Genomic DNA, 20,883 nt, shown 5'->3' on the forward strand with positions numbered 1-20,883 from the left:
AATTGTGCTTTTTATCAGTTGATGGAATAGAAATACTGCAGTATTTCTATATAAAGTAACTGGACTCACTATGTACTGTGATGTTGACAGCATTGCTGCACTCTCCCAGTCCAGACTCACACCAGTACACTCCACTATCTCTTGGATTTAAGGTTTTGGTCCATGTAGATCCATTCATGTATCGTCCAGATGAAAACTCATTCAGTTGATCAGTATAACTCTTCACTCTCCATTCAGTAGAGTTTCCCTCACAGCTCAGTGAGACAGACTCAGAGTTGAAGTGCTGAGTTCTGATAGAACTCACTGTGAGAGAAGCTGAAGAATTAACATCTAAAAAAAAGAAAAAAGATCAGAGGTCAAACAAAGAGCAGTCTTACAACTAAACAAGATCAGAGAACAGTGGTGGACAAAGTAATAAAGTAAAGTAAAGATAAAGTAAATTTTCGAAAATACTGAAAATAGCAGATCTACAAGGTCACAGCGTTAAGAGCTTGCAGATCAGTTATTTTCACTATATTTGGAATAGGGCTTAAGTGGTTAATTCATAATGTATTTTTGTAAGTTTGGGTCCCAAGAGTCCTTTGAAATGTAGTGTAAAGTACAATATTTCAATTTGAAATGTAGCGGAGTGAAAGACATGTGTTTGCAAAAAAAAGAAATAGAAAGAAAGACATATGTAATACAAAAAACAGAGGAAGTGAGGAAGAGAGTGAGAGTGAACGAGTGAGCGAGCAAGTGAGCAAGTGAGCGAGGGTGCGTGCGTAAGTGTCAGTCAGTCAGTCAGTCAGTCACTGCATGGTCTGTCCTGTTTTAGAATAAAGAATGATGAATTATGAGTCACACTCACCACCAGACCACACAAACTGAGGTTCACTGTTCCTAGTGTAATAAACTGGGTCTCCTCTCCCAGCTTTACACACATATCCTCCTGTGCCTGTAGGATCATGAATGATGTAGGAAGCCTCTACAGTCCCAGTGTGGCTACCAGGTAAGAGCTCATAAGTGTAGGAGTTGTCTGATGGTTTAGGAACAGCTCTGTACCAGTAGAACCTCCAGTCTGCAGATGATTCTTTAACTTCACAGCTCAGAGTCACTGAGGCTCCAGAACTCAACCATGGAGGAGACACACTCAGAGCAGACTGCTGTTGATCTGATGGAAAGAACATTTATTTGGATTAAAAACATTGTTTGCTGTTTGACATGACATTATGTCTAATGTTCCATGCAATGCCTGGAGGCTGCACAAAAGACATGTAACGTAAATAAACTTTTCTTTTTCACGTCTAAATCTTTTCCTATGACTGTTCTCGTCTCTGCAATAGTGCAAAACACACAGGCTACACAAGAGCATGTGCACGCACGCATGCATGCACACACTCACACACACCCTACACCCTACACCACACACATCCTTTTCTTTTCCCCTGCTGATAAGTCTGGTTGTAGCAAGATTCAAGCGTGTTCAACTCAAAAGTCTTCAGTGAGGGGAGCTGACCCAAAAGGCACACCATTTGCGATAGCACTCGAAAATAAGCATGCAGCACCTAAAGTAATGTGCAGCCGATAAGATAATGATGTTTACATGAACAGTGGCTGAACTCTCTCCGCTTAGATGGTCATTCAGAACAATACATTCCTAAAGTAAAAGTAAAAACATATCACTATCACTGTCCCTACTATCCGTATTGTCGCAGAAAATAGCTCACAAGCTCACAACACGTCACATCACACTGTGACGTGTTGTGAGCTCGTTGACCACTGGTATAGAGCCCTGAGGGACTCCGGTCAACCATATATATATTGTACTGTATGTTGGTCAACATGTTTCATGAGAATCAAGCAAATGATAGTATATCGTTTGTTTATAACTCACCACCAGAGACAGAGATAGAAACTGAGTTGCTGTCATGTGTGTAGTATGGTGGGTCTCCTCTCCCTCCTCGACACATGTAGCTTCCACTCTCTGAGACACTGGAGGGACTGAATGTGTATGTTGACTGATCTGTCAAAGCCAGTGGTTCAGACAGTAGGCTGTGTCTGTACCAGTAGATCTTCCATGAAGCTGTACTGTCTTCCACAGTACAGGTGAGGGTCACACTATTTGATGTCAGAACACTTTTTGTGTCTGATATCAGCGTAGTCGTTGGTTTAGCTGTTATTTATCACAGAGAAATAGAATAAAACTGTGTCACTATTGGACCTCTGTATTTCTCTCAACAGCTAGGATTAAAAACATCTCAGAAAAAAGGGAAATAAAAGAAAATGTAGGAAAGACTAACAGAAAACTAAATATCCCTCTGACCTTGTATTATGTATGACTAATAAAGCTGAATCTAAACATAATGGTGATTATGTCATTACAGTATGTGTAGTGTAATAAATGTATTTCTATCACTAACAGAACTGACAAGCATTTTTACAATTTAAAGCTGACATTGTACAATAGGTAAAATACAATAAAATAAATATTGTCTCTGAGCAAATAACAGGTGTGAATATAGGAAGCTGCTTAAACCTTTTGATTGTTAATTGTTTCATAAGAATTAAACAAATTATAGTAAATCTTTGCTGTTGAGTGGAAACCTTGTATGTCCAACACTGTTAGTTTTTTATTATTTTAAAATAGTGAAAATAGACGATCTAGAAGTTCACATCAGGCATATACCTATGTTTGTCTTTTTTTGGGGCAATTTTTCAAAGCAGCTAATCCAATTGTGTCTAATACATCACATGTGAATAAATGTTACATTAAAACAGCCGATAAGATAATGATGTTTACACAGTGGCTGAACTCTCTCTGCTGAGATGGTCATTCAGAACAATACATTCCTGAAGTAAAAGAAAAAACATATCACTATCACTGTCCCCACTATCCGTATTGTCGCAGAAAATCGACAAGCTCACAACAATTTAATACCTAGACAAAGTGTTTGACTGTACTCATGCTGTTTTTACATTTCTGTCTAATAAAATATTCATTCAATCAATCAATCAACAGTGTTGTGAGCTTGTCGATCACTAAATGCCCTGAGGGACTCCGGTCAACCATATACATAATATTGTACTGTATGTCTGGAGGCTGAACAGGGGATACTGGTCATGTGTTATGTAATACATGTTTTTCTATCACTATCTCTATCTACTCTTTAGCAGTAGGACCTCCAGACTGAAGATGAAAGTCAAGATAGCATACCTTTAAAGGGCACAGTGATGGGATTGCTCCACTTGGAATATTGGTTGTCATGTTGGCGTTGACCTCTACACTGGTATTCACCACTGGATGTCTGAGAAGGACTTAAACTGTATTCAGGTTCTTCACTAGGCATATTGACAGGGTTATTATCCATCCTCCATGTGTACTTCCAGTCAGAGGCACTTCCTTCCTGTATCGTACACTTCAGATTAACAGTCTCTCCAATGAAAAACTGAGGCCAGTCAGGTTGTCTGCTGAGAACAGGCACAGCGTCTGTAGAAGTAACACACATAGTTAAGTTTAGTAATACTTTATTGATCCTTGTGACGATATGCATCCTCTGTATTTAACCCATCCTTCTAACTATTAGGATGGTTAATGGTTAATAGTCCAGGGGCCAAGCCAGATTTTGGTACCACCTAAGGTGGCCGTACATTTTTGGTATTTTTGTATTCCTACATGTCTCTAGTTTATATTTTGGTATGATACATCTTCCAATTCAGTAGCTTAATGACAGTAATCACTCTAAACCGGCTAATGTATCCGGTAGGAGACACAAAGTACCTACCGGAAATACACCCGGGCATCAAAAATCAAAAACCAAAATATATCCATGTATTCAAGGCTTCATGGGGTGTGCAATTGATAGAACATAAATCATGTTTTGGGTGAACTCCTCCTTTAAGTTTCCCAGGGGGACTCTCTACCCATTCAGCTATGACCACCCTAGACCGAAGGAGGGTCAACTTTTACAAGCTTATGGAAAGCAGTCTTTTTGCAAATACCAAAAATCTGAGAAGTTATCAATTGCACACCCCATGAAGCCTTGAATACATGGATATATTTTGTTTTTTGTCGCTATAATTTGATGCCCGGGTGTATTTCCGGTAGGAGACACAAAGATTCTACTTTGTGTCTCCTACCGGATACATTAGCCGGTAGGTAGTGATAACTGCCATTAAGCTACTGAATTGGAAGATGTAAAATATAAACTAGAGACATGTAGGAATAAAAAATAAAAAAACTTTAAGGCCACCTCAGGTGGAAAATATCAGTGTTGGCCCCTGGACTAAATAGCAGCAACTAGCATATAGACACCAGCTCCAACTCTAAGGTTACCCTTGGTCAAGAGCAGCTGGCAGAATGTATGTCCCTAACATGTAGTAGCCTAGATCTTTTTTGTAGGAAGAAACCTGACATGCGGAGGACATGTAAACTCCACACTGTTGCTAGTGATAACCAAATAGCCACTGTGCCACATAGAGAAGAACAATGTTTAAATTCAGTTCATGACAGCAGACCCATGGTCATCACTTAATATAGAGTCTAATAAATTAAGTATTATTATACTTAAGTGATACCACAAAATATACTATGTTTTACGTTAAAACTAAATGCACATTTTAATTATACATCTGAAAGCTGAATCTTACAATAGGTAAAATATTTTCTCTGTAATAGGTGTATGCAGGAAACTACTTAAACCTTTTCATTCTTAGTTGTTTGGAATAATGTTTGAATTGAATTGAATTGAATTGAATTGAATTGAATTGAATTGAATTGAATTGAATTGAATTGAATTGAATTGAATTGTTTCATGAGAATCAAACAAATTAGAGTATATAGTTTGTCTATAACTCACCACCAGAGACAGAGATAGACACTGGGTTGCTGTCATGTGTGTAGTATGGTGGGTCTCCTTTCCCTCCTCGACACATGTAGCTTCCACTCTCTGAGACACTGGAGGGACTGAATGTGTAGGTTGACTGATCTGTCACCTTCACTGGACTGCTGTCTCTGTACCAGTAGATCTTCCATGAAGCTGTACTGTCTCCCACAGTACAGGTGAGGGTCACTCTATTAGATGTCAGAATACTTGTTGTGTCTGATTTCAGCGTAGTCTTTGGTTTAACTGTTATTAATGAGAAAAAAAGCTATTTTAAAATATGAAAAAATGTAGGCTGAACAACTGATAGAAAAACAGTTATTGATGATGATGATGATCACTGATCATGTGTTATGAAATAAATGTTTTGTATCAATATTTCTATCTACTCTTTAGCAGTAGGTCCTCCAGACTGTAGAAAGTCAAGAGTATTCCATAGCCTACCTTTAAAGGACACAGTGATGGTATTGCTGAACTTGGAATATTGTTGGTCATGCTTGCGTTGACCTTTACACTGGTATTCACCACTGGATGTCTGAGAAGGACTTATACTGTATTCAGGTTCTTCACTGGGAATGTTGTTATTATCCTTCCACCATGTGTACTTCCAGTCAGAGGCGCTTCCTTCCCGTATCGTACATTTCAGAATAACAGTCTCTCCAATGAAATATGCAGGCCAGTAAGGTTGTCTGCTGAGAACAGGTACAGGTGCCTCTGTAGAAGTAACACAAAGAGTTAAGTTACTTCATTGATCCTTGTGGGGAAATGCATCCTCTGTATTTAACCCATCCTTCTAACTATTAGGATGGTTAATGGTTAATAGCAGCAACTAAGCAGCATATGGACACCAGGAGTATCCTACTGTAACATGTAGGAGGAAACTCACACTCTTTCTACTAGGCGGCAGTGCTATGCTAACACATTATTCAGTTGTGTAATTATTTGAATTATACAACTGAATAGTGTATGTATATAAATAACAGGTGTGAATGTAGGAAGCTGCATAAACCTTTTGATTGTTAGTTGTTTCATAAGAATCAAACATATTCTAGTATATAGTTTGTATATAACTCACCAGAGACAGAGATATGAACTTTGTTGCTGTAATATGTGAAGGATGGTGTGTTTCTTCTCCCTCCTTGACACTGGTAATTTCCACTCTCTGAGACACTGGAGGGTCTGAATGTGTAGGTTGACTGATCTTGATCTGTCACCTTCACTAGTCTGTTGTCTTTCTCTCTATACCAGTAGATCTTCCATGAAGCTGTACTGTCTTCCACAGTACAGGTGAGGGTCACACTATTTGATGTCAGTACACTTGTTCTGTCTGATATCAGCGTAGGCTTTGGTTTAACTGTTATTATGATAAATAAAATAAAACTTTGTCATTATTGAGCCTCAGTATTTCTCCAATTTCTCCAAACAGCTAGGATTGAAACACATCTAAATAGATATTGCACAAATAAATGAAAACGTAGCAAGAAGCCTTCTAGTCAAAAATGACAAAATAACAAAATACCCCCTGACCTTAAGTTAACCTGAACATGATGATGATGATGATGATGATGATGATGATGATGACATTATGTGTAGTGTAATACATGTAATTAGGGATGTAGTAGAAGTGGGGGAGTGCATATACCGCTTTTTCTCCTCTACTTTAAATCTCTTCACCAATAATAGCCAATCTAGTACAAGATCACAACGTGTCGTAGCACCGACGCATTGTGAAATTGTAAATCGGCTATTTTTGGCTAATGTCCCCCAAGTAAACTCTACACTCTTGCTATGAGGCAGCAGTTCTAACACATTATTCAGTTGTGTAATTATTTACATTATACAACTGACAACAATTGTGCCTCAACGAATAACGGGTGTGAATGTAGGAAGCGGCATAAACCATAGTTGTTTAATAAGAATCAAACACATTATAGTATATAGTTTGTATATAACTCACCAGACACAGAGATAGACACTGAGTTGCTGTCATATGTGTAGTATAGTGGGTCTCCTCTCCCTCCTCGACACATGTAGCTTCCACTCTCTGAGACACTGGAGGGTCTGAATGTGTAGGTTGACTGATCTGTCACAGCCACTTCTCTGGACTCTCTGTACCAGTAGATCTTCCATGAAGCTGTACTGTCTTCCACAGTACAGGTGAGGGTCACACTATCTGATGTCAGAACACTTGTTGAGTCTGATTTCAGCGTAGTCTTTGGTTTAACTGTTATTTATGACAGAGAAATAGAATAAAACTGTGTCACTACTGAGCCTCAGTATTTCTCCAAACAGCTAGGATTGAAAAAAGGATATTACACAAAGAAATGAAAAGGTAGGAAAAACTAAACAAAAAATACTATAGCCTACCTTTAAAAGACACAGTGATGGTATTGCTGGACTTGGAATATTGTTGGTCATGCTTGCGTTGACCTTTACACTGGTATTCACCACTGGATGTCTGAGAAGGACTTAATCTGTATTCAGGTTCTTCACTGGACATCTCGACAGGGCTATTATCCTTCCACCATGTGTACTTCCAGTCAGAGGCACTTCCTTCCTGCATCGTACACTTCAGAATAACAGTCTCTCCAATGAAAAACTGAGGCCAGTCAGGTTGTCTGCTGAGAACAGGCACAGGTGCCTCTGTAGAAGTAACACACATAGTTAAGTTACTTCATTGATCCTTGTGACGATATGCATCCTCTGTATTTAACCCATCCTTCTAACTATTAGGATGGTTAATGGTTAATAGCAGCAACTAAGCAGCATATGGACACCAGGAGTATCCTACTGTAGCATGTAGGAGGAAACTCACATTATTCAGTTGTGTAATTATTTTGATTATACAACTGAATTGTGTCTCATATAAATAACAGGTGTGAATGTAGGAAGCTGCATAAACCTTTTGATTGTTAGTTGTTTCATAAGAATCAAACATATTATTGTGTATATAACTCACCAGAGACAGAGATATGTACATAGTTGCTGTAATATGTGTAGGATGGTGGGTTTCTTCTCCCTCCTTGACACTGGTAATTTCCACTCTCTGAGACACTGGAGGGACTGAATGTGTAGGTTGACTGATCTTGATCTGTCGCCTTCTCTAGTCTGTTGTCTTTTTCTCTGTACCAGTAGATCTTCCATGAAGCTGTACTGTCTTCCACAGTACAGGTGAGAGTCACACTATTTGATGTCAGTACATTTGTTCTGTCTGATATCAGCGTAGTCTTTGGTTTAACTGTTATTAATGAGAAAAAAAAACGTTGTCATTATTGAGCCTCAGTATTTCTCCAATTTCTCCAAACAGCCAGGATTGAAACACATCTAAATAGATATTGCACAAATAAATGAAAACGTAGCAAGAAGCCTTCTAGTCAAAAACGACAGACACAATACCCCTCTGACCTCATGTTAACCTGAACATGATGATGATGATGATGATGATGACGATAATGATGATGATAATGAAGACATTATGTGTAGTGTAATAAATGTCTGTAGGGATGTAGTAGAAGTGGGGGAGCGCATATTCCGCTTTTTCTCCTCTACGCTAAATCTTTTCACCAATATAGCCGATCTACAAGCTCACAACGTGTCGTAGCACCGACGTATTGTGAACTTGTAAATCGGCTATTTTTGGCTAATATCCCCCAAGTAAACTCCACACTCTTGCTATGAGGCAGCAGTGCTAAGGTAACTAACACATTATTCAGTTGTGTAATTATTTAAATTGTACAACTGACAACAATTGTGTCTCAACGAATAACGGGTGTGAATGTAGGAAGCGGCATAAACCATAGTTGTTTAATAAGAATAAAACACATTATAGTATATAGTTTGTATATAACTCACCAGAGACAGAGATATAAACTGTGTTACTGTTAATTGTGTAGGATGGTGGGTTTCCTCTCCCTCCTCGACAGGAGTACCTTCCACTCTCTGAGACACTGGAGGGTCTGAATCTGTAGGTTGACTGATCTGTCTCCTTCACTGGTCTGTTGTCTCTGAACCAGTAGATCTTCCATGAAGCTGTACTGTCTTCCACAGTACAGGTGAGGGTCACACTATCTGATGTCAGAACACTTGTTGTGTCTGATTTCAGTGTAGTCGTTGGTTTAGCTGTTATTTATGACAGAGAAATAGAATAGAACTGTGTCACTACCAAGCCTCAGTATTTCTCCAAACAGCTAGGATTGAAAAAGGGATATTACACAAAGAAATGAAAATGTAAGAAAAACTAAACAAAAAATACCATAGCCTACCTTTAATAGACACAGTGATGGTATTGCTGGACTTGGAATCTTGTTGGTCACGCTTGCGTCGACCAAAACACTGGTATTCACCACTGGATGTCTGAGAAGGACCTAAACTGTATTCAGGTTCTTCACTGGACAGCTTGACAGGCTTATTATCCTTCCACCATGTGTACTTCCAGTCAGAGGCACTTCCTTCCTGTATCGTACACTTCAGAATAACAGTCTCTCCAATGAAAAACTGAGGCCAGTCAGGTTGTCTGCTGAGAACAGGCACAGGTGCCTCTGTAGAAGTAACATATAGTTAAAGGGGCTACACCATGATTTTATTTTTTTTTAGGTTTTTAGTATTTTTTTTGGCTCCCCAGTGTCTCTTGTACCCCACATTTTGTGGGGAAATGCATCCTCTGTATTTAACCCATCCTTCTAACTATTAGGATGGTTATTGGTCAATAGCAGCAACTACTGTAAGCAGCATGGACACCAGGAATACCCTACTGTAACATGTAGCCTATGCTGTTTTTGTGGACGGAAACTCACACTCTTGCTATGAGATAACACATTTTTCAGTTGTGTAATTATTTTAATTATACAACTGAATTGTGTCTCATATAAATAACATAAGTAATAACAATAAGTCGTGATTGTAGGAAGCTGCATAAACCTTTTGATTGTTAGTTGTAGTCGAACAAATTATAGTGTATAGTTTGTATAACTCACCAGAGACAGAGATATAAACTGAGTCGCTGTAATCTGTGTAGGCTCTTACATCATAATTCACAATAAATCCCTAGTAGCCCAGGCGTTTCGGGCCATATTTTGATGGAATCGTGCACTTTACGATAAAAGCATGCAATTTGGCACACAGTTAGAGCATGCCATAAGGAACATTTTTGGCTATAGGGCCATCGCAGATTTTTCCTGTGGTAACCATGGCAGCCATTTTCCAAAATGGCCACCACCTGCTGTTATTTTACCAATAACTCAGGTTCTAGACCACCTAGGATCTTGATTCTGGTGACTAATCCTACATTTTCAAGGATGAGGAATACAGTGGTACTATTTAGATTTGTCCTGTGGTAACCATGGCAGCCATTTTCCAAAATGGCCGCCACCTGCTGTCATTTTACCAATAACTCACGTGCTAGACCACCTAGGATCTTGATTATGGTGACTAATCCTACATTTTCAAGGATGAGGAATACAGCGGTACTATTTACAACATGCTACTACCTAACTACATATATCTGGCATTCAGTTAATTAAATAATAGTAAACCCATCAAAATATATAATGGTGTAGTACAGTACATGTTTTCAAACTGACACATGAGAGTCAAGAATGTTTCTTTTATTAGTAGTAGTATTGCATAATTATTTTCAATGGACTATAAGACACAACAAAGGCAGAGTACTCATGAGTCATAGCCTAATGGCATATAGACCAATTATTTGTTTACCAACATTGAGACTGGACGCACAGGTGATTGTTTCACGCAATCAATTCTCAACCTGTTGTTTTGGGGTGCGCTGGTTTCAGCACACCCCAACCCCCTCTTGTGTGTTGGCTAGTGAGGCGCGTCCTAGCGAGACCTGATAGAATGGGTTTCATTGCGCGCATACTGGTTCCGCGCAGACTGGTTCTTATCAGTGTGACGTCGTCTGTTAAGGGGTCTATTCAATAAAGCCAGATAATCTACACAATGTTAGTTGCACAGTCCACCACAGTAGCAAAGGGCAGTACACTGAAGTGCTGCCTTAACACATCTGCATTGTCCACTGCATCCCTTTTTGCAACCACAGCGGAGGAGTTCTCGACAGGCCAGGCTCGCTTCTGTGTGGTCCAGTGCACTTCCCATCCTCCTGTCAAAATTAGAATCAGCTTTATTGTCAGATCACGGGTTTACAAGTGTAAAGAAGTGGATTAAATTATTTGTATTCACCTGTCTCCTTCCTCTTCCACCCCCATTCACCTGGGGATGGGAGTTCAGGGGCTGCAACCATCACCTGTCCCCAGCAGTGGCCAGCTTGGTAGGCTGCCCTCTTTGTATGTTGAATCAGTGCAGCTCGTGTTGGGGGGAGTCCATCAATTGTTCTACCCTTCTGGGTGAATAGCTGCTTCCGTGGCTGATTCACTGATGCCTGGCCGCTTGTGCGGTCATAGAGCAATACCACAAATCGCTCCAGAGGCTCCATCCAGTCATCTATTTTGTCTGGGGTAGCAGCTAAGGAACTTTTCCCAGTTCCAAAAGCAACCCACAGCTCAGTCAAGTGGAGGTGTTGGGCTGACGTTACTGCCAGGACCAGCACATCTGTGTCTACTGTGCGTATTGTCACCTTGCTATACCCTTCCTTCATAGCATCTTCTAGGTGTAATATGACGCGAGTATCAGCCTTCTCATGTACTGTAGTTAGTTAGGTAGTTACTAGCATGTTGTGAATAGTACCACTGTATTCCTCATCCTTGAAAATGTAGGATTAGTCACCAGAATCTAGATCCTAGGTCGTCTAGCACCTGAGTTATTGGTAAAATGACAGAAGGTGGTGGCCATTTTGAAAAATGGCTGCCATAGTTACCACAGGACAATTCTAAATAGTACCAGTGTATTCCTCACACTTGAAAATGTAGGATTAGTCACCAGAATCAAGATCCTAGGTGGTCTAGCACCTGAGTTATTGGTAAAATAACAGCAGATGGAGGCCATTTTGGAAACTGGCTGCCATGGTTACCACAGGACAAATCTGCGATGGCCCTATAGCCAAAAATGTTCCTTATGGCATGCTCTAACTGTGTGCCAAATTTCATGCTTTTATCGTAAAGTGCACGATTCCATCAAAATATGGCCCGAAACGCCTGGACTATAGATGGCCATTGGATCAACTAACATTTTAGAGAGAAGAGGTGAAGGTTTACAAAATACTGTACATGCACAACCTGTTGATGTGTCATGGCTCATATGTAGACGTGCATGATGCTGAAAGTAGTTCCCAATTACCTCATATTGATAAATGTTAGGTCTATTGTTTCATAAGTGTAATTAATATCTTGTCACCCAGCAAACCCATTCAAACAGGTAACCTTACATTCACAAGCCCTGTCACATATTCAGTATCAGTGTGACAAATACTAGGAGATCATGTTCCAGTCTTTAGACGTGGAAGTGAGGTTCATATACTGTATATAATAATTACAAAACAGCTGTGTTCACAATAGAGAGAGTACTAATCTGTTGACTCATTCTATAATGTTTAAGTTGTTAAAACAGATTATATAATAACCTACACTAACTGAAGACTAGGCTGGTATTAGAGTCCTCACTGACCACAAAGGAAACAGGCTGTGTGTCAAACCACACTCACATACTGCCTCCATCACAGTGAAGCTTCAGTGGGGGATGTTTCCATCTGATACTATCGTGCGTGCGTGCGTGCGTGCGTGCGTATTACAATGCAGTGAGACCACAAAGTGTCACAACATTGAATGAGGAAGACACACTCTCTTTACAACCACAGTGCCGTGCATCTCATCACTTTGTGCATATACAAAATGTAATGTAATGTAATGTTTGTGAAACACATCAAAAACGTTTGTCTTCTTTCTAACAACAAACATACATTGTTCATTAAAAAAAGATATGGGAATGTTATTTTATGTTTACTTGTTTAAAATGTGTATTTCTTACAAACAAATGTAGGCCTATATGTGACAAGTGGAAATGTGAGTATAGAGTGAATACAGTAGAGAGAAAATAAATCTTCACCATGATGATCGTCACCAACTTCACCATCACCATCTACTCCTATCGTCATATAGGAGAAGAAGCCACTCAGCACTGAAAAACATATGAGACAATATCCAGTTAAGTATAAATCTGCATGTTTCCTTATGATATATACATGATAGGCTACTATGGCCTTTAACCTGATTGATTTAGTTTTAGCCCCTATGCCCCGTCTCCCTCAAAAGGCCTTGCCTTTTGCCAGGCCACAATTGTAAATACGAATCTGTTCTTAATTGTCTTGCCTGGTTAAATAAAGGTAAAACAAAAGAGAAATATCCACAGTAGCACCACTGAGAGCCAGGCACGTGCACGAAAGGGGGCTTGGTGCCCTCTCCAGAACATTGATGCAGCATTTACTATGGTGAAAAAAAAACGCAAATGCCCATGCAATGCCACCTCATGCCTTACTCGAAGGCAGCATTCAAGCCTAAGATAATTGCCCCTTTCTTACTTTCCTGAACTTGAATGCAGCATTTTATGTTGAAGAATTGCCCTCTTTAGAAATCCATGCTGTACGCCGCATCTCCAGTAAAGCTTGATTATACCACATTATTGAGTGCTGTGTCGCGCACATAATTATAGCCGATCTACAAGCTCACATAGCATCGCAGTGTGATCTTTGTGAGTTTGTAGATCGGCTATTTTTGGTGCACTATACTGTGCGCAACAAAGTATAATTATGCCCAATCGAACTTGGCCGGGCGCAAGTAGCCTACGCACATGTCCATTCAAGGAGGAGAGCACGGGCACACACAGTAGGTATTTGTGGACAAAAAAGTATTATAGGCTACTTTTTTTTTACCCGCTTGCTTGCAGAGCTGCGGGTCTATATTCACTCTGACTCTGACCCAACATATTTCCCACATGTATTCGACACTTTTTTTGCGTGATTGGCTGTCGTTTAAGCCAATGGGATACGTTCCCATACTCTGAACGGGCGGCCTCGTCCTCCCAAGCTATGGGACTAGACACGCCTCTGACTGCCCATGAAGACAGTCTTCTCGGGCTGGCTGATTTTCCAGAAGAGCTGAAATGAGCAATGAGCAAATGAAAAAAAACGTCTAAAATATTCTAAACCCACTATAGCAATCTGGTAATATCAGGCTACATATCACTTAAATGTCAGAGCTTAACTCGGCATGTAAATATGATATAAATGTGTTAATGTGAAGTGGATTCCTTCCAGCGCTAGCCGATTTTGGCTAATAGTAACAGCAACTAACTAACAGTTTTTAGCCAAACGCGGTCATTAGTTCTCGACGCAAGTCGCGTTATTACACCCGTAATTTTCATGTATTGTACATCCCACAATAAAATGTATTAACCATGTTATGGTGCTGTAATGTCTTTATATTTTCGCAACATAATACTGTCTTTCACACGGGAAAAAAACATCACTTCCGCATTTTCTTCTTCGTTGGTCTAAACAAAGACACGGTTGCCAGATTTATGAGAGAGAAATAAGCAACCAGGTCAATGAAAACAAGCCAAATATTTAAGTGACTATTAGGCTACATGAGCACTTTAAACCTATATGCATCGGCTATTTGAAAATAGACTATTTGGAAGTAGCCGATCTACAAGCTCACAACAAAATAATAACAAATAAAAAGCAACTACCAATATTTACAAGCAACTTTACAGAACACGAGGTCGCTTAAAAATTAGTAAAATTAGTGTGAGTGTGTGTGTGTGTGTGTGTGAATGAAAAACAAGAGCCGAAACAAGCGTTTTTTTCCCAAACAAACACATTTACACTTGCGTGTGTGCCACCTACATTGTCAATCTATATACCATTTTAAAGGTACGTGCCTTGTGATTAAAATGATGCAAACCATTCCAAGATTGATGATGCTTTTAGCATCAAAACTGACGCTAAAATCAGCGTGTTTCATGCTTCATTAAAATAGCAGATCTACAAGCTCACAACGCGTCGCCGCCTTGTGTGCTTGTAGATCTGCTCTTTTTCATTTTTTATTGAATACTTGAATTAGAAAAGACATTAATGAAACCAAATGGACCCATTTGGGTATTTTGTTCATGTAAGCCAGTAGTGAAAAGGGCAAACTTGCATGAAATTAAAAGACACGTTGTGAGCTTCACTTTTATAAAGGCTATGTGGTATCTGAAACCCACAGACTTCACTATGGTCTGGTAAAGGTTCGACTGCACTTTTCGTTAACACACACACACACACACACACACACACACACACACACACACACACACACACACACACACACACACACACACACACACACACACACACACACACACACACACACACACACACACACACACACACACACACTTTATATTGGTAGCCAACCGATGAACCTCTTTGTGGAGTCCTTTCGGTTGCATTGGAATGGCTGAGATTTCATTTTAAAGACCACTTTTACATTTTGTGCTGCAGATTGGGGCAAAAAAAGCCTGCCGCAAGCGGGGATATTATGACTTGTCATATCTTGTTTTTCTCACTCTCTCCCTCCCTCTCTCTCAGTCCAGTGTAATTTCACAATTTGCAAATGCGTTTTGTTCAATCACAAAATTGCTGACTGACACTTCTAGGCAAGCAAATGCTTAAAATACTTAATAACTGAAACTTCTCATTTTACTTTGATAACCAGTAATTCAAGGCTTCTGGATTGTTAGGGCAAGCTGGGTGGTTGTTGTGGCTCTTCTTGCAAAGATTGTTTTTTGTTAATGTCTCTCATGATCAGCGCAACAAGGTTCTGTAACTTTGTTGTAGAGTAATACTACATGCTAAATTGCTCAAAGGGATCATCATTGACAGTAACTTTTGTATGAATATTGTTCATGTTTGTGGAGTTATTTTTTTCATTATAGTCCTCGATTCCTAGTGTTAATTAAAAAGGAAAAAAACATCCAGGTTTTGTTTGGCAGGGGTAAAATCTGTAGGATTCTCCAAAACAGCTATTTCCATGCAAGGCAACTATGAACAAAAGACACTGAAGGCCAGTTGTCTGTCTGCCTCTCATACGCCCACACACACACACACACACACACACACACACACACACACACACACACACACACACACACACACACACACACAAAGTGGGGTCCGGGACACCCAGGGGCAGTGGTGGAAAAAGTACTCAAATATTTTACTTAAGTAAAAGCATCAATACTGCAATGTAGAAGTACTCTGTTACAAGTAAAAGTCCGGAATTAAAAATGCACTTGAGTAAAAGTACAAAAATATTGGTATCAAAAAGTACTTAAATTGAAAATAGCATACAAGCAGCTTACAAGCATTGTGAGCTTGTAAGCTTCCATGTTCCACGTGGTCCCCGGCAAAATGACAAACAGTTTAGGCACCATTTTATTTTTCTGCTACTTTTGAAAAAAACGTATCTTCTCTTACACAAAATGGCACAAAGTCTTTTCTAATGGGGGTTCTAATGTAGCCTAATACATAGCAATTTGGGGGTCCTTGACATTAAATGTTTGAGAACCACAGAGGGTTTAAGTGGTTAATGACGTAGAATGTAAAACAATTTGCAATAATATTCTGATATTCAATAAATATTTTTCAGCTTGTAGGTAGCTACATATAATCATAATTTGCTGATGTAAAGAAAGAAAAATGTGGTATACTAGAAGCAGATACTAGATAGTGTCTCTGTTACATCATCACTGTTGTAATGGTCTGCTATTTTGGTCGTTATAAAAAATATTGTTGAAATAATAATAATATCTACAGCAAGGCCAAAACATTGGTCAAGATCCTACATAAATAACAGCTTCAGCTTGTAAATTAATGCCATTGACATGCTTTTACTGTATTCAAACTCAGCAATGTTGTACACTATTCCTTCATTGTAATGGTTCTAAAACAAGGCCAATATACCTAATAGTAATAATAGTAGTGATATACTCACAGAGGAGTACGTAGGGCATATTGGGCCCCATCCTCTGCTGTGATGAACGCCTCTGCTCTACCTCTTCAGAATAACCTTTCTACTACCTATTCACAGTGAACTAATAGATACTGCTGTATGAAACAGGGAAATAAAAGAGACAGAGAGAGGAAGTAGTGTGGGGGGTAGAGTTAGAGGGTGTGAGAAAGATGTTACACTTGCATGCCACGTCATGAGCTCAGTCAAGGTGTAACGTGCCAACAGTGGGCCCCGACGCAGGGTGGTCACCGTGGGCCCTCAACCGCAAACTTCGGTCAACTAATCTGTCATTGCATCTCTGTATGTATTAATTATTCTAATTTACCGACGGCATGGATGGGCCCCAAATGACTCTGGGCCTCAAAGCAACTGCGTTGTCTGCGTCACGGTAGTTACGCAGCTGCTTTCTAAATCCTTTAGTAAATTCAGTACTGCTCTTCCTTCCTCTTTTTTTTTGGAAGAGAGGCTGATTTTTCCTCCTATACCACATTTTTAACCATTCACATCCTATCTGTTGCCAGGGTTGTGGCAGCAGCTCAGATCACAGTGTCCTTTGAATCTGCCAGGGTCATCTCTCCAGACTCACTTTAGTGCAGTGGATCCCAAACTTTTTTCCTTGGAGACCCCTTTTCCTACATCTGACAAAAGCTGAGACCCCCCACACGTATGCGTGTGCAGAGTGTACAAATGGAACCAAATGGACCCGTAATCAAATGTACACTCTCAGAGTTCTTCTTTCTCTTTTGGGCCTTGAGCTAAAATGTTTGGGAACCACTGCCCTATTGATTGATTGATTGAATACTTATTAGACAGAAATGCACATAGTACAGGTATAGTCATACACTTGAGCTAAAAGTATAACCCTAAAAAGTCCTGTAGGCCTATTTCCATTGAGGTCCTCTGTATTCAATTCATCAACATAGAAAATAACATCAAAATACAATATCATCAACAAATATAAAACACTATATACTGTATGTACATGAGTAGATAAAGGGGGAAAGGGGGGGGGTGAAGGCAGTGCCTTCTCCCTTCTATGGGAAAAGTGAGTATAACTCCCCTTGTGGTCTTTTTTTTTCCAGGCCTGTTTTGAAGGAAGCCAGTGATCCATATTTTTTAAGGAATGGGGTTAGGGCATTCCACATTTTGGAGGCAGTGCTGTAAGAAAGAGAATTTACCCATGTTTGTTCTATAGGAGGGTGGTACCAGATCGATGGTCGCTCCCTCTAGTATTGTGGCTGTGGGAGTCAATCACTTTTGTGAGGTATTTAGTCAGATATGAGGGTATTGAGGGCATTGAGGGCAAAGCCCCATTGAGCCCCATCAGAATCAAGAGCTATTTAACACTAACCAAAGAAATCACATACGATACCCTAACTCTAAAGTTTGAGCCAATCAGTCAGACGTTTCTCAGATAATGCTTGGGGACAGAAGGACAGACAGGCACACAGACTTTACTTTGAAATAGGATAAGCTACTACTAAATTGACCAGTAGATGGCAATGAAGTGCTAGGACATAAAATGCACATTTGTGTAAATGACAGCTTTGCAATCAAGAAGTGATACAAGTGTAGCAGTTGTTGCCATATTTGATTATTCATTGTATAATTATTATTGTTATTATATTTTTTATGTAATGTATGAACAGTATCAAAGGAGCCTCTCAAAGGAGTCTTCTCAACAAACATTACAATAATGTCAGAAATAATGCAGTAAGTCTTTCGCATCATCTGTCACCAGCTGTCAGGTCTGGGTTAAGTTGTGTGTTGCTGAATAATTTGTTGCCAAATTTGAAAACTGCTAAGAAAATGATGTCACAGAGCCACCAGTACATCTGAAAACCTATTCAGAGATCTGGAGATTGTGTGTGTTTCTTATTAGGGAAGTACCAAGAGAGAAGAAAGAGAAGTGGTTTCCCCTGACGCATTTTCATGAGGGGGTTTGAACAAGCATTATTGAACTCTTATAAAAGTAATGATGAGACAAGTGAGCTATCCATTAGATGAGATGAACTCTATAGAAGAACTTTACTCCATGCATTTCTGTTTTTTATACTGTTTTTATCTGGTTATGCTTGTTTTTTTGTCACTATTTATTACTTATTTTAGGGATTGTTGCTGTCTTTTTAGGAGAAACATAATCTAGTTTTTTCTGATGCTGCTTTAAAAAAAAAGACAAATAAAGCAATCGTGAATCTTGAAGTTTCTGCCATTGAAAATCTTTACATAAATGCAGTGTGGGCGTCAAAACGAACACATTACGGCCATTATATGCTATGCTGGTAAGGCCTATAATGTCACTAAACTTGGCTGTGTGCAAAAAGCTGTACAAGTGCTGTTCCAGTACCTATAATATCATATAACTAACTATAGCCCTCTTAATTTTATGAAGAATCCATAATAACTTTGTGGACCTGGAATGGCACAGGTGTCAAAGGATTGTAGGGAAAAAAAGACTTTTAAAAGACAAATGAGTAACTGATTGTATTCAACCTACTTTATGTATATTTATGGAAAAAAATATGCCTGTGTGTGTTTAATGTGAAAACAGAATTAATCTCATTGACAAAAAAGTGTTCTGGCTTCTCAAAGTGTCTAATCTAACAATTAAATTACGTACTCTAATTAGGTAAGTACATTTTATTTGTAGAGCATCTTTCACGGACATTGACAGTCACAGAGTGCTTTACAAGTTTAAGAGCAGAAGAAAATATCAATAATAAAATCAAAAGACAAAATTAAACAATCGCCATTTAACCAATATGAGTTCAAGGAAATCACAATACACGACATATCACAACACAAAGAGCTGTAATCACAAAGAGCTGAAATCACAAAGAGCTATTTGAATAGCCTGTTTGAATAGGTGAGTAGTCGTTTAAAGATGTCCACAGAGGACACAGCTCTTAGGTCTAGGGGGAGATTATTCCATAACCTAGGGGCGAAACTCGCAAAGGCTCGATTACCAAGTCTTTAATCTCGTACGAGGGACAACCTGGCAGCGGGCCCTGGATGGGGATCTCAGAGACCTACTAGTACTGGCAACATTTGGGTGGAGCAGGTCACATAAATATGCGGGTATCTGACCATGGAGGGCTCTGTATGTGATTACATCATTACAAGAAACTTGAAAAACAAGCACAGGACACAGAGTTAATGGGCTTATAAAAAGCATAGCTTGATCAAATATAATGCAAATGTCTCTGAGATTTGAACACACATTTGGGTTTAGGTATCTAATACAGTTGGCAACATCTGCAGCAATCTTATCTGGAGCAATAATTAGGACTTCAGTTTTTTTCTGCTATTAGTTGTAGAAAGTTGCTGGCCATCCAGTTCTTAATGACAGACAAACAATCATGCAGTAAATTGATTTCATCAGTCCTATCTAGTATAACACTATTATAATATATAATGGGGAAGCATATAAAGAGCAAACAGTCAATCAAAATAATAATACTAACAAGCAAATCAGTTTGTGGCTTTGTAAAACTCATACAGTAATAAAATATATATATATAAAAATAAAAATAAAACGTTATAAGATCATTTATTTTGGCTTCTCAAATGCATGTCTAATATAACAATTAATTAAAGGGCCAGCTGAGCAACAATACTGTTTAGGCATTGACAAATTGGCACCGCAATCTAAGCAACTTAAATGAACAACATCAAAATACATGAATTAGCCTCGAGTTTTACAGTATATTGCACTTACACAGCATATATTAGTCACATTTGACTTTATCCAGGTGTGTGGTGTTGTCCTGTCTCTAAGTAACTGAAACAAAGTAACAGTATAATTTAAAACAGGATCAATATGTCATTAAACATGACAGATAATATGTTGTGTCATCTTTACTGCTTTTCCTTAACTGTGTAATATGAAAAACTGTATTTGCCTCTCAGAGTTTTGTTATTCATTGAGTTCAGTTTTCATTCCATATCACAGATATTTCTGCTCACTCGAAATTCCCTCAATAACCACTTGGCCTCAAAATATCCATAATTGTGTACTCTGATGATAATCAGTGTTGTAATTTTGGAACAGTATGGCATGATGA

The 20,883-nt window shown here is 39.1% G+C and overlaps 2 protein-coding genes across 2 annotated transcripts in view; both read right to left on the minus strand.

Annotated features, from left to right (window-relative positions):
- LOC311059636 (uncharacterized protein) overlaps positions 1–20,883 on the minus strand; it is a 164,712-nt gene that overhangs the window by 103,110 nt on the left and 40,719 nt on the right. The gene's annotated exons all lie outside the window — the stretch shown is intronic.
- The window catches only part of LOC311059548 (uncharacterized protein), a gene marked incomplete at both ends in the record, with an annotated part of 37,804 nt that overhangs the window by 4,073 nt on the left and 12,848 nt on the right, over positions 1–20,883 (minus strand). Inside the window, 9 exons of the mRNA XM_084077560.1 lie at positions 70–330; positions 848–1,150; positions 1,874–2,152; positions 3,194–3,466; positions 4,836–5,105; positions 5,304–5,573; positions 5,935–6,213; positions 7,227–7,502; positions 8,712–8,978. Coding sequence (XP_083933686.1) covers positions 70–330; positions 848–1,150; positions 1,874–2,152; positions 3,194–3,466; positions 4,836–5,105; positions 5,304–5,573; positions 5,935–6,213; positions 7,227–7,502; positions 8,712–8,978 — 2,478 coding nt within the window. The remainder of the gene's footprint in view (positions 1–69; positions 331–847; positions 1,151–1,873; positions 2,153–3,193; positions 3,467–4,835; positions 5,106–5,303; positions 5,574–5,934; positions 6,214–7,226; positions 7,503–8,711; positions 8,979–20,883) is intronic.

The sequence above is a fragment of the Gymnoscopelus microlampas genome (assembly GCF_963454915.1).
Source record: "Gymnoscopelus microlampas genome assembly, chromosome: 14".
Taxonomy (NCBI): domain Eukaryota; kingdom Metazoa; phylum Chordata; class Actinopteri; order Myctophiformes; family Myctophidae; genus Gymnoscopelus; species Gymnoscopelus microlampas.